Raw genomic sequence first — 14,809 nt, forward strand, 5'->3', positions numbered from 1 at the left:
AAATTCATTCCTTTTCTCCCCCGCTCTTTCTATAAGCAACACTCATCAGTTAAAAGTTAGGTAAAAGAAAATGGCCGGAATCACTTTTGATGCAGTTGTGACAGGAAACAGGGGTATAAAGTACGACTTTCGACAACTTCAGAAAGATGCAGTGATGGAAATAAACCTGCTTGCACTTTATTTTTCATCTAGTCATGTTCTTAGGCTTGTCGAACTAAACAATAAATCAATTAATCATGTGATAACTAAAAACGAGTTCTTTTTTTTAATTTTTTATTTGAGAGATTTATCATTATTCTATTTTCTTACCAAAAGTGGTCTTCAGTATTTGTCTCAATTATCCCTTTTTTGAAAGACAATTTTGTTTACTGAGATTTTATAATTAATTGTATTTATTGTTTTGGTTGTCTTGTTCATTTGCTCTGCGATAATTAATAGCTAAATAAATTAGGACGGAATTGAAACATTACTTTACATTACTCTCAGTTTCTCAGTTAGGACTCTTTTGATTATGTCTTACTCTCAGTTTCAAGCAATCGGAATGCGAGGTGAGTAAATCTTTGTCAGTGCAGACAGAAAGTCTGCATAATGTAGCATGAGATTATTTAATGGTGTTGTTATGTCATTGCTGAAATATCTGATTACCAATAGCATAATTTCCATTGTAATAAATGTTTCAACATTTCTAAAAGAGTTTTTACTGAAGATCAAACTTCATCTCAGTACCTTCCTAAAAATAAAGGCCTAAGTAATATTTGGCCAAAAGTGATTTTTTTTTTTTTTATTTGCAAGTTATCTTTTGGCAAAAAGAGAGGTGACATACAAAAGTATGACAGAGACACACTTGTTGTCATTAGAAGCAGTGAATTTCCAAGTTCTAAAATAATTGTAAACCTGCTGTGTCAATCTGCTCATACTATGTACGTATGTCTGCATACATGTAAATGTTTATATATTTATGCAACTATATATCACTTCTGCAATAATTACCAAAATAAATCTTCTGTCAATGTGACACTACAATTAAACCTGATTCTGATTCCAATAGCATTACCATGAACATGCTGTTTTCACAGACTTATCCTTGAATTAACATACAAAGGACACATTGACAAAGGAATTCAATGAAAACAGATGAAAAAAAACAGGCAATGAATGAATTAATGAATGAAAAAAAAAACATTAAAATGTATATATATTTTTTTTTACCTAACGTCATGTGAACTGAAAGAAACTACGTGGATCCCCAGGGGCCCTCCTTCATTGGACACTTCGACCGGCTTGAGCATGCTTCTGGAGGACGTTGACGGATGACAAGAACAAACAGGGGGGAGGAGACATGCATGAATAAAAATAACAAGGGTGACAAGGAAAAGCAACAAAAAAAAAAACAGGTTGTGTAAAAGGGAAATACAGTCCAACATGACAAAAGCTTGATGGCAGGGACGAGGATGGAAAATTGCTCTGCTTTGTTGGTCGGACCTGTATTGTGTTGCCTATACAAAGTCATCCATTACAAAGTCTGACAAGTGGACCTCGGGGTCAATTAGAGATCCAAATGGAGACTCCAATTAAGTGATTAAGATCAGACTGCTAAGAGAGAGCGGATTAATTGAAAACATGTAAGGGAAGGGAGGACGGGTTGGAGGAGAAGGTTAATTTGAGCAGATAAAGACGTGAAGACAAATGAACATGAGCCACCATCAATGCAGATCGGTAGGATGCGTCTCATGAAAGAACACCTTGGCATTTGATGCCAAGGTGTTTGAAATTAAATGGTGCGCTCTTTCACCTCGCACCAAATAAAGAAGTTGTGAAAAGCTTTGTAACCCTTTCATTATTTTTTCACATTTAGTCACACCACAAGCACAAACTGCAGAGTCCTAATATACCTGAAAAGTTAGTATTTAGACTTAGAGTCAAGATGTTGTGGTAGTGTCACTTACTGTAATTGCAGCTGTAAGTCTTTTGATTATGTCTCAATCAGCTTTGCACATCTAGAAATTTAAAATTATACCCATTTTCATTCATGTCTGTACTTTGACTAGGCCATTCTAAAAACTAAAGATGCTTTGATGTAAACCACTCTATCACAGCTCTGGCTTTATTGTTAGGGTTACTCTGGAAGCCTTATCAGCTTCTACAGTTTGTTTCCCCAGGATTGTCCTATTTCCATCCATCATCCAATCAACACCAAATGAGTTATAGCATTTTTCAGCAGTTGCTTTCTTTTGCCACTCTTGCCATAAATAAATAGCTATTTATTTAGTTATTGCAAAATAAATAGCTGTCCTGTTGATAGATTTTCCCATCGTTGGATATCTGAAACTCATCCAGAGTTACTATGAACGTATATGCTGCTTCTCAGTTTAGGCGGACGGCCTTGTTTTCGTAAGTATGTAGTTGTGCCATACTTTACTCATTTTGGAAGGTAGATTGAACAGTGATCAGTGATGTTAAAAAGCCAGAAAAATATGCATTATGTTCCTTCGACTGCAAAATTACACACTTTGTGTTAGTCTATTACTAAATCCTTTACTAGGATATATGAATGTGTGGCTGCAATGTAGCAAAATGTGAAAAAACTAAGGGGTATAGGTTCATTTTCAACAGTTTACCACATATCATGTCCACATATCTGTGAAGCTTGGAAAATAGGAGGCTCATGTTACTAAAACTGTAAGCTGGTGAGCCAGCCACGTTCTAAGTTTGTCAGTAGGGCCACTCACTCAAGACTTAACACAGGTGAACGGTCCAGTGAAGAGTCGGCCCTCCCTACAGGCTCGATTCGCTCAATCCTCCTTTCGTATTTTCTTTGCTCTGCTTCTTCCTCCTCCTAAAGAAAAGAGAGAGGGAAAAAAATATTTAAAAATACGTCACTACCATGCCTTTAACGTCTAATGCCTGCCATGTCTCTAGAAAATTAGTGCCTACATGCTTAATCAGTTTGAGTTCAGGGCATATTGGAGGCTCCAGTATAACCAGTTATAAATGCCACCATTGACTGCAGTAGTACAGACCAGAACCGCTCAGGTTTGATCAGTTCCAGCTGAGTGGCACCGATACCAGTCTTTGAAGTGATTCGATTGAGGTCTAGAGCCAAAGGAAAGTGTTGTTGACCGTTTCTCTCGAGCTCGCCGTTCCAGTAACTCCTCGTCCTTCAGGGCCATTAGGCAGGCAGTGGCTTTTCCAGGCAGGCCAGACAACTGAGGACTTAACTAGGCACTAGGACAAAACGACAGCTTCATGTTCCCCTAATGAGGGATAAAAATCTTCATTTAAGCTCTCTTTATGGAGATGCTACCAATTGAGCCTTGCACTCACACGCGGTCGTGTGAGTTGCGTCGTCTTCCACCCCACAGAACCGGAAGACGCATCAAATAACAGAGTTCGTTTCCACTAATCAGCTGCTGAATCTCTCATCAACAGCTAACAAGCTCACCGTGCAGCACATTTTCTTCCTTTTCATTCCACTTTCTGCCTCCAGCTGGGTTAGGGACTGCAGATAGTTGAGTGTGTGTGAGCAGCATCCAGGGAGTACGTTGTCTCCGTGGGGTGGGGGGAGACGCTTTGTTAGCCACTGCTATTTGCCCACCCTCACCCTTCACCTTTCGCTTCCCCCCCCCCCAAAACCTCTCTTTTACTGAAATGTCAAGCAGATCCAAATAGGTCCGGCGCCTTTCTGGGTTCTTTATGGAAATACATTCAAACCTTTTCATTGACGAGGATATCTTAGCAGACACTCATAGGTGCCACAGTGAGACTCTGTCTTCCATTTATTTATTACAGTCTGCTGGTGAGAAGAAAGGGAGAGGGCATGAAAATTTCATCAGCCGCACACCTTAAAAGACCTCGTCCTGCCGGTCCCGTCTACCTCCTTTCTCTAACCATCCGATATGAAAATGAGTCAGTCAGCCAGTGACCCCTGCTTTTAATTACATGTCAGCTAAGGTTGCGGGTGTCTCAAAGGGCCCGTTATCCACAAAGCTTTTTTTTTTTATTTATGAAAATACCCCCTGCCCCCAGGCGAAAGGATAGATTTTTTTTTTCTTCCTCAAAGTAAACTTCTTATACCACCTTTAGTAATTGATACATAAATATGGGAGGAGAGAGACTCAAAGTAGAAAAGCCTCCTACAAAAGAATAAATGCAGCATGAATAGTGCATAAAGTAAAAAAGAAAAAGAGGTAAAAGAGCAGAGAATACATTGAGAGTGTGAAAACTGATTGTGGAAAAAAAAACAACCAAAGAAAATACAGAATTAGATAAAAACAAGGTAAATAGTTGCCGTTTCAGGGCGGATAAAGCCAAGCTGATTTGCAGGGCACATGTAATTACTTCATTGCAACGTGTTGCATCAATTTTAGCTGCTAGTTTACAAGAACACGTTGCAAGTGTTTATGCTGGTGTTTTGTTCTGCACAAATGCAAGAAAGAAACAAAAAACAACAACTAGAAATGTGCAATGACAAACAGTCGGGTTGGGGTTAGATGGTTATTACAATTCCACTCAATAGTTATTCCCACCTTGTGTTCGCATGTCATATACACAATCGGCAAATCTGACCCATTTCTGATATTTTGAAGACCCACATGAAACTTTTTATATCTTTGAAGTTGTAAATTGTCCACAGAGAAGTCTGAATGTGGTTGTGTTTAATTAATGAACTACAAAAAAAAAAGAAAAAAAAAAGGATTTTGGCAAAAATTTGGAAGTGAACTACAACTAACAAACACACAAATCACTTAACTAGTTTTTAGTAAACCCAACTTATGTTGAATATAAATCGTAATAAATGGAACAACATTCATGCTCTTTAAAATAGCTGCAGAACTCCTCACACTGTGGCTCTAAAAAAATACTGCAGAAGCCATATTATTTGTGATCAGGGGAGTGACAGGCAATTTATATCTGGAGCCAGCCCCCCCTTACCGACTGTCCTTGAGTCAGTGGCAAAGTTCAGCCCTGAGTGACAGTAGAGGAAAGACACAAGCTAAACACACATCTCCCTCCCAATTTATTCTCACTTTATGCTCTCTTTCTTCATCTCCTCATCACTCTGAATCCCCTCTTCCATCCCCCCGTCTCTAAAACCCATCCACTTCCTCCTCCCCTGAGTGCTTTTAGCACCCTGTTGATCCTTTGGTAACCAGTGAAGTGGGGATGCAACAAGGCTTTTCAACTCTCCTGCTGCTCTTTCCCTAGCTTGCCCTCTTGCTGCGTCCATCCCTCCTCCAATTTTTTCCTCTTTCTCTCTCTCTCCTACTCTTATGGCGGCGAAGATTCAGATCCCGGAAGGTGGAAGGAGACTCCAGCAGAACCAGAAACAGATCCTTCCAAATAATATTAAGAACTTCACTAAGGCATATTACAAGGTTAATTCATTTACCTGTGGGTGCCACTGTCATTTTGAAAGACACACAAAAAGAAGTGATGACAAACTGACGTACAAGATATGATGCACGGCTTAATGAATCTTCTAACATCAGATCTCTGTGAAAACAAAGGTTCTGTTTAGAGGCCAGAAAACAACATGGAATAGTCCAACCTGCTACGAAAAGAGAACTGACATTTCTTCACCAGGTGGAGTTGGTGTTATAATATGAAAAAATAAACAAACAAACAAACAAACAAATAAATAAGTAAATAAAATGGGATGGTGACTTTAAGAAAAAAAGTAATGTCCCTGGTCATGATGCCACAGAACACAGTGAATTCCACAACATCATCAATATTCGCACATTATGCTGAATCAGGGCAGGTGCTTCAAATACATCACAGGGCACAAAGCTTCATAAGATCTTCTTAATTTCTACTGATACTAAAGTATAGTTTATAGATGATTTTTTTAAACCATAACACCAGTAAACATGGGAGCATGGGAAACTGTAGTTGCATTTCTGTTACAAATGTCCTTAACTTTTTGTTGTTATTCTGCTGATGTCAAATCCCCCCCCCCCCCCCCACACACACACAATTTTTGAGGTGTTAACATTAAGTAAGAAACGGTGCTCACATGTAAATGAGCTTGTTGGTGCAATAAGTCATTAAAAATATTGGCAACGATGGATGTAAATGGTTACATGATTTATGTTCATGGCCATGGTGCTAGCGCTCATCATCTATCAGCCATCAAAGGAGACATCTGTGTCTTATCCAGGTGTTGGAGCAACACATGAATAAGTTATGCGTAGGAGCGGCTACGTGTGCGGTGTTTTGGGGAAATTGTAGCCGACGATTTTACAAAAGAAATATGGATTCAACATGTTTGAATGACAACATTTAGGAACTACGTGATGCTGCGAGGTCTAGTGGAGCCAGCTACACATTGTCCACAAAAAATAGATAAAACTTTACCCTACTACCACTTCCTGTCATTGTCTTTGCTGTTTTCGCCAGTAGTAACTTCTGGCTGTTGATCACTTGACTTGTGCGATGTAGAAAAAGTGTTTCTATTGCAGTTTTACAAAATACATCTATTTCGATACGGCTGAAAAATCACCTCATCCAAGTGAAAACAGCAAGGGTTTTCACAATTGCCGTGTTTCCATGAAGCAAATTTATTTTTGTAATTTCAATTAGCTCAATTCTATAGTTAATGGAAATGCAACTTGTGACAGTAGTTTTAACTGGTTGCACCTCATACTCCCTATAACACATTTCTCCCTTTACATTTGTACATGATGCTACTCTTCAGTGTCTGTACATCAGGAATGAATAGAAGGTCGTGCAAGAAGCATCAGATACTTGTACAGAAATGTATGCTCGCATGTAGCCTATATCAGGAAGGAAGCCAAAAAAAGAGAAAAAGAATTAAATCAACCATGAACAATGTTGACACTAACACTTGGTTTTCAGATTTTTTTTTTTTTTTTTTTTTACATGCAATATTAGAAACAACAGAAAAAAAAAGAAACTGTAGCCATATAAAGGAGAGGCAGCTGCTAAGTGCAGAACCTTGTTACCTTCAAATAAACCGGCAGGTTGGAGACTGTTGAGGGAACTAAAAGGAACAGAGAGAGGTAGCAGCTGTTTGGTTGGGAGACTGGGGAGATACTCTACACACACGCACAGCCACGCACACACACACACGCACACAGCTTTTAAAGGATAAGGTAAAGGCAGAGTGTTGAGGAGCTGTCATTCCCCATCACCAACTACCCCCTTAAAGTCCTACTGTAACCATAAACGTGTGTGTGTGTGTGTGTGTGTGTGCGTGCGTGTGTGTGTGTGTGTGTGTCCGTGTGTCCGTGTGTGTGCGCGCGCGCATGCACACACATAGGCAGGTACAACATGTAGCTGTGGGGAGAAATAGGTGGAGGGGGGAGGAGGGTTTCTCCTGAGCCCATCTTTGACGTCTGAGGCTAACAAGGACAGGTTCAAAGGTCAGACTGAATAGTGTTGTTGGGCTCCGATCTGGGGCCCACATCCTTGTGACAGCTTTATATGTGGAACAGACATTTCCTCCCATACACAACAACAACGAGTGCTTTGTTTCCACAGCAATTTCTACCTGAGCTGAACATCTAATAATATCTCAACATGGAAAATAAGTCTCTTTTTTTATTATTTACTTTTTGAGTAAGTCCAGAATGTTATTTGTCCCGCAAAAGTAAACAGTCCCACATTTATGAAAGCAGACGTCTGAACTGCTTGAACTACAGAACGCTAATTACGGAAAAGAACGTACGCCCCTTATGGCAACATTCAACCGGCCAAAGGTAACAGTTTTTTTTTTTTTGTTTTTTTTTTTTACATGTTGTTGGCAACATGTAGTAGAAAGATTTTGTTTGCAGTGAGGCCGAGTCCAAGAAAAAGTGGACGCTGAGGTTCTTCCTGTCACTAAAAAAAGAAAGACTGAGGAGCCTTAATTGTGCCCCAATTACTTTCGCTAAATGCAGTTTAGCTGAACGCTGAACAACCTGCAGGACCCAACTGAAGTTCACTGCGCTGCTGCATTGCACAATGGCATTTCTATACAAAGACAAACCAGCGGTAATAACTCCTAATAGTACCATTAATGTTCATTTGACCTTCAGACATTTACCAATGCTTTTCCATCTTAACCGGAGCCAGAAGCTTACTGTTTTTACTTGGCTCTTAAAAGAAGCTTTATGGTGTTGGACAAAAAGCTTTCCTACCTTAATTTGATTCCTAATGGAGTTTTCACAAGCCACCTATGTAAGCCAGAATACGTGCAACCATCTACTCTGAATTGTTTCAGGCCACAGATGCATTTTTCTTTTTTCCCCATGCCAAATTGGGCCCAAATTATCTTCGCTGATAAAATTTGACATGTCGGTTGGACCCAACAGCTCAGCTTTAACATGTCAAGGGGTCATTTACCCCCTTTACTGGACCCCAGTTCACTGGACTCCATCCCCATTAAGACAACCAATACATCACCATAAATACGGTCGCGAGACATTTTATTTACATTTATGTAGGCAATAGATGTGCATTATTGAAGGCTGGGTAGAGAGTTAAACTGCTTAGAGGAAGATGAGAGGGTCATAATGACCTTCACCCTAACCGCACAATCTCTAAAATGCAATTAATAACTTGTCAGCAGAGAGGCCAAAATGGCTTTGGTGTACTTTCATATCAGACTTAGCATCTTAAGAATGACAGGCAAAGCCAGTGATAAGACTTTGTAATAAAACGTGGGGTTTTCAGCAATGGTAATTCATATTGTTCAACGTTTAAAACATTTTAATTTGTCTAATACCACCATAGACCCTCTTTTGTAATGGAAGCTGCAGATCTTTTGGGAAATAAAAACAGCACCATCTAAAGGTGCCTACGTTTTAAACTGTTACAGGTTTTGAAGGGAAAAAGATACAGCAGGCTCATTAACATCCTGCTGATTCCTTTTAAATACAGTCTTTTACTTTTCAATTCCTAAGGACTTATCCAGCATGACCAATAGGTGGTCATCAGTCATAACCAGACATGGATGATTTTCAGTTTTACTCATCCCAAACCCCAGCAGTCTTCAGTGCGGAGGTTGTTACTGAACAAAGATTTAAGAGAACTGAAATCAAATCTGAAAATATTGGTTTTGCCTGAAAATCATTTAGTAAAACACATTACAGTGACCCATTTATTAAACCTAAAACTTAAAGATCCTGTTTTTACCATTGTTGTGAATAAATGCCAAAGTGGTGTGATTTTGTAGGGTGGAGTTACCATTCACTTAAAGTCCTTCTTTCATGATGACATTATGCCTCAGTCAGCCACTAAAACTGGTTGTTTGTTAGTGCAAATGTAATAAGCTGCTTTTGTTGTGTATGAAGAAATACCCCAACACTTTATGGGCGTAAATAATCTGCAACCTGAACCAACAGCTGGATGTCCAGAATCAAGTGAAACCTCTTCAGATTTGGATTCAGATGATCAGGAGCGTCATGGCTGACAAGACGACATGCATAGCAACTGAGATGGGAACTGGAAAGGAATACTACAGAAATCAGTAAAGGAGCAAATAGTTTTTTTCTGTTTAAAGTCAGTAAGGATGTAAGTCAAACAGGAGTTAACTGCTAGATGAAAGAGAAATGTCGCTTCAACATGTTTACAATCCAAGAAGTTGATAATGAAAACAATATATTATTTTCACACATATTTTGTAATTTATACAATATGTGTATAAATTACACAATATGTGTATTGTGGTAACATATACACATATATGTTACCACATATATGTGTTATGTGGTAACATAACAGAATAGTTATGTTACCAGAACATAACTATTCTGGTAGTTATGTGCAGCACATATGTAGCTATCTATATGATACCAGGGCGTTCTCGCCTGAGGTAAGCCACTCTTTCTGTTTCATTGTCTGTGGTGATATCTTCACCTCCATTTGCCTTTATTGTAAGCCTGGATCTGGATAGTAATTTTCAATTCTGAGCTTACTTATCTAAATCTTTTTATCTTTAGGGAAACTGAACAATGAAACTAAAGTAGCGTTTTCTGACCGGTTGGAGAATTTAATTGCAACGAACTGAGCCACATTGTACCCATATTCATTCACTCTTTGTTTAAATACAGAATGCTTATGTCACACATCAGTCCAGTGTTTTTGTCCCCCCCAACATTCAGAGTTAATTTTCTTTATTGTAACTGGAAAATTTTACAACAAGCATTTTCTTTCACATGATGGCAGCTTAAAACGCTTACAAGTTCTTCTTTAAAATTAGCAACTCTCATTATCAATGTGTAAAATGAAGTCAGAAGGAGGACTAAAACTTAAGTATTTCTAACTACCCATAAAATTTCCCAGTTAAAGTCAACAGAAAACCAGAACTTTCAACCTTTCAGTTTTCGTTTCGCTTTAAAAAGGAACGGCCATGGACTCATAGATGTTGCACTCTGACAGAAATGTACTTGAAGTGGGTTATGGGGACACACAGTTAATGCTGTTAAGAAAATTAGATCAGAGAAGCGAGGTTGGATTTGTCCACATCAGCATTGAGCAGTGAGATGTGTAGGGATTAATGTAAGATGGATACATTGTAGTATATCTCTTCTTACGTCTATGATTTTACTTTTCTGTGTGTGTGTGTGGAAACCCTGGGACGTTGAACACACATGCCTGTTTTATAGCAAGCACAAGCTGATCTATCAGTGACACAGCTGCATTTCCCTTTGCCTACTGTAATGTGAAATTGCACTTTAATTAAATTAGGCTAGCTAATTATGAGGCCCTAAATCAATCACCAGGTCAATAAGCAAGGCACAAAGTGGACAGAAATGCTCAAGACCTTTCTTCTTCAAGCCTCATCAATAACAGCAGAAACAGGAGCAGACTGCTCATAGGCTAGAGAGCCGGAGGTTCAAACCGGGGAGAGATGACAGCAAATTAAGTTATCATCAGCAGTGACTATCCAGACAACATTTTAAGATCCGAGATGTCTAAATATTGCTTATGTACAGAAACAAAATACTTAAACACAAAAGCGTACTTTAGGAGGGGGTTCTTACTGAGGGTAGCACTTGGTTTTGTGTTTCTGAGACAGAGGGACTCTGTTATTTTTTTATCGTTTTTTTTGTCTTCTGTCTTTGTTGATGGGAGGTAATTGTGAACAGCCAATCCTGAAGGATGAGTGCGCGGCCCCGCCGAGACGACGGTCCCAGCTGAATCCAGGGTCTTTAACCATGCATTAAAAAGGAGCTCTGTGGTGCTTTTCGCAGATTAATCATCATTTTGAGCTTATTAAGTGGGCGGACAGTCTGCTTTCCATTGCGCCGAACATTTAATCCATCTTTCAAACTGTGAAGGTCAGTCACTGAACGTTACCCCTGTTGAAATAATAGCAGTTGCCTGAATTTAAATGAGAGCGCCCCCGTGGATCTGAATCCAATTGTAATCAAATACAATTTCTCCTTTTTAATTATTTTTTTAGTGCCCGCTCTCGCAATTAGGTGAGTCGGGATCGTGCTGGTTTATTGAGTTGCACGGACGCTACCAACAAACTACATTTCTTACTTTGCCAAATTTCTATTTAAACCACTTTGCTCGACAGTTACTTCATCGCAAATGGTCCAGCGGGCAATAATGGAAAGATGATGGGAGACGCACCCATTTTATGGTGGATGTTTATATATAGTGACTTAAAAGCTGAAATATGCCTAAAATGAACAGACATTAGGACGAGTTTAAGCAAACAAAAGGCTTAGTACACACTAGATTGTTATTAGAAGGTAAATGCTCTACACAACGGCCATTGTTTGCTGCCTTGTTTTTAGAGGGTCCTGAATAGGTGGCTCATCTGGAGCATCATGGGAGTAGTGTGGTGTGAGGCTTTGTGAAAGGGGTTGGGGAGGGCTTTCCATTTCATTTTAATTGGACACCAAATTTCTTGGATAAAGGGGGAGACAGAAAGCCATTCGGCTGGATCCTTCTTCCGTACCAAGCCTAAGTGAAGACGGCTGTGTCGAAATAAGAGGTGGGGTGGGTGGGGGGTCTTGCGAGGGCCAGTAATGAAGAGAGATCCCAAAAGGCACCGGTAGGGTCACGGTAATTTTACAGGCCCAACAGGGAGGAGAGCTGAGGACCGGTGGTGGCAGCAGCTGCTTCAGTACAAAAGGAAAATGGAAAGAAAGGAGGATACAGACGGAAAACAGATCTGAAGTGGGTCTAGGGGAGGTTGGTACACTAAAAACAATATGTACAAACAGCCCTGAACGCAAAGACAGTAAGACGAGACAAGATGTCGACTGGCTCAAAAATTAAATAGAAAGTTTTTTGCCGAGCACAATTGGTGATTAGATGACTGCTTGCATCCAATTTTTGGTGTGCTATAATGTTTCAATGGCTGTGCATTAAAACAATTATGTCCAATAATATCTCTGGCAACTCAGATGGGCTTTCACTGTCCATTACGCCAATGGATTATCTTGATTTTAATCAAGATTGGAAGCGCAGGGAGGATAATGAGGAGACTGTAAGGGAGAAGATGGTGAGGGGGATGTGGGGTAATCATAACCAACTTCATCATTTCAATATTAAAACGGTGTAAGCCTTCACATGTTTGCTGGCCAGACGTCAAACCAGAATTCTCATTCTGTATCAAGTTGGTTAAAGGACACAATTGTTTTCTAATATTAGAGAAAATAAAGTACATATTGAAGGGATGTACTGACAGAAGTTATGGGGGTATGGGCGATATGTTGGGTTACGTATAACATTGTTGGAAAGTAATTTCTGAGTTTGAAAACCTTAAAGCGTCTCCTGTCTAGTGACAAGCATTTTGAACCACATCCCGTGCAAAATGTCTTCAAAACTTAAGAGTTTCTGAAAGCCTCTTCTGTGAAATCTGATCTTAAGTCTCTGGATTCAAGTAACTTTATTTTCTATCATTCTTTATTAGTCTTGGTGAAAAAAAGGTCCACCCTTATTTCATGTGTAGATTCTCATCAAGAAAGTCCGCATACATTTCTCTATTCCTCCTCTCTTCAGTTGTGTGAGGTCTACCAGGATCCCAGACAAAAAGACAACTCTACTGCCAAGTGTCAATGCTGGTACGATGTTTTTCGAGGGAAGTGAATTGTTGTTTCTCCTCAAAACATACTGTGTGCTTTAACATTCAAAGACATCAGTTCAAGATGATATTGTTCTAATAATTAATTGACTCGTCCAAAACTGAATGTGTTTGGGCCATCATGGCTGAGTGAATTTTATGTTGTTGTCAAAGAAAACCTGTATTGTTTGCGCAAATTCCAGGTGCTTCTACTCTCTGAGTGGTCATTGGTGTTTCAGGCTGGAAAGTTCTATCCACTTGTAAACCCCAATGGAAAAAAGTACATGTGTAATTGTTGCAATTAGTATGTTACTCATTATGTTCCTCATAATGCTTTTACCCATTATGAGATGCTTCTTGTGCAATGAGAAACCGTTTAATAGGCAATCAAATAGAATTAAACCAGGATGTATTAACTGATTCTCACAGTGATTGTTATTGCTTCCAAATACTGACCAATTTCAGCTGTGTTCTTAATTTATAAGCCATTTTCCAGATTTCCCAGATTTTCTTTATATGTATACTAGTCTAGACTTATTTGCTTCTATTTCATTGTATGCATGTGTTATTTGGGTTCTTCCAGATATGTAGTTTTGAATGAATGTCAATAGCCCTGTATGTTTCCTAAAGAAAAAACAAAAACACTGCCCAGTTTCATACTTATTTTCCTCACTGTTCAGATTTCCTTACAAGTTCAGATTTCAGCCAATCAGATGCCAGCATTATCTGGATTCTCAGTCCTCAAGGGCAACATACATAAAACATTACCAGGTACAGCGCTGAATGACTGGGAGCTCTGCTTTTTCACAAATGGAAAATAATGTAAACATGTTTGTAGCTGAAATCAGGAATGCATGAAGAAACGGCACATATCGCTGTGATGAAGCCCAGCAGGGAAACTGTTCGACAACGCACTTCAACAGCCTGTGTGCTTCCAGCCTGAAGAAGAGACAATTCCTATGGTAAACTGCTCAGCAGGAGAAAACCCATGTCATACCAGAAATTGTCTTGCTTTGCTTCCCAATCTTGGAAAAACAACAATTTTTTTTGTGGTTCCAAACATTTATGGAGCCACTAGTATCCGTGTCCTTCCAAATAGAAGTGTATGAATGAGGTTAAGATGACATAAAATTTACAGTACACTTCTTGCAGTTGTCCTCTTCAAAATGACACATACTATGTAGCCATAATAAAAGTCAGATTTTTTACGTTGTCCAGTTTTACTTGGTCGTTTCTCACTTTTGTTATAAAACAACATATTGCACTTGAAATTAGACCAAAATTACTTAGTAATATTTTGTGTTTTTGAAGTGTAGAAGCACATAATTGACAGAAGGTGTGGTTTCTTTCTTTTATCATGACTGTAAATTGATGCAGCATCTATTTTCTCTGACCTGTGTGTAAAAACTACTGACACAATCATAAAGTGAGGTGTAGCAAAAAACATAACTTCTTCTCCTACTCTCTAGGCTTTTTCCTTCAGTGGGTCACCAAAGTGAATCATCTCTCTCTCATTATTTAATCAAACAGTATAACCAAGTTAAATTAAATTGGTTCATCCTTTACATAATTAAAGAGAAAATAAAACCAGAGTGTACAAGTTAATCTGACGGCTAATATAAATCATGAATAAATTGACTATAGAATAAAAAAAATAAAAAAAACAATGCTTACAATGCAGGTAATTGATCTGCAACACTACAGACTTAAAGTCAGGAAAGCAGGAGGACACAAAATAAACAGCAAGCACAAAGATTCTAACAGCTTGGTATTAGCGATGCA

At 38.9% G+C, this 14,809-nt stretch overlaps 1 protein-coding gene across 2 annotated transcripts in view; it reads right to left on the reverse strand.

Annotated features, from left to right (window-relative positions):
• LOC106931385 (partitioning defective 3 homolog) overlaps positions 1 to 14,809 on the reverse strand; it is a 389,759-nt gene that overhangs the window by 227,031 nt on the left and 147,919 nt on the right. For both annotated transcript variants that reach the window (XM_088001335.1, XM_088001334.1), the window contains 2 exons: positions 2,730 to 2,836; positions 1,210 to 1,293 (listed from right to left, as the gene is read on the reverse strand). In XM_088001335.1, the coding sequence (XP_087857461.1) occupies positions 1,210 to 1,293; positions 2,730 to 2,836 (191 nt within the window). The remainder of the gene's footprint in view (positions 1 to 1,209; positions 1,294 to 2,729; positions 2,837 to 14,809) is intronic.

Source organism: Poecilia mexicana, unplaced genomic scaffold (genome assembly GCF_051168715.1).
Source record: "Poecilia mexicana isolate PSO_F unplaced genomic scaffold, ASM5116871v1 scaffold_20, whole genome shotgun sequence".
Classification (NCBI taxonomy): Eukaryota; Metazoa; Chordata; class Actinopteri; order Cyprinodontiformes; family Poeciliidae; genus Poecilia; species Poecilia mexicana.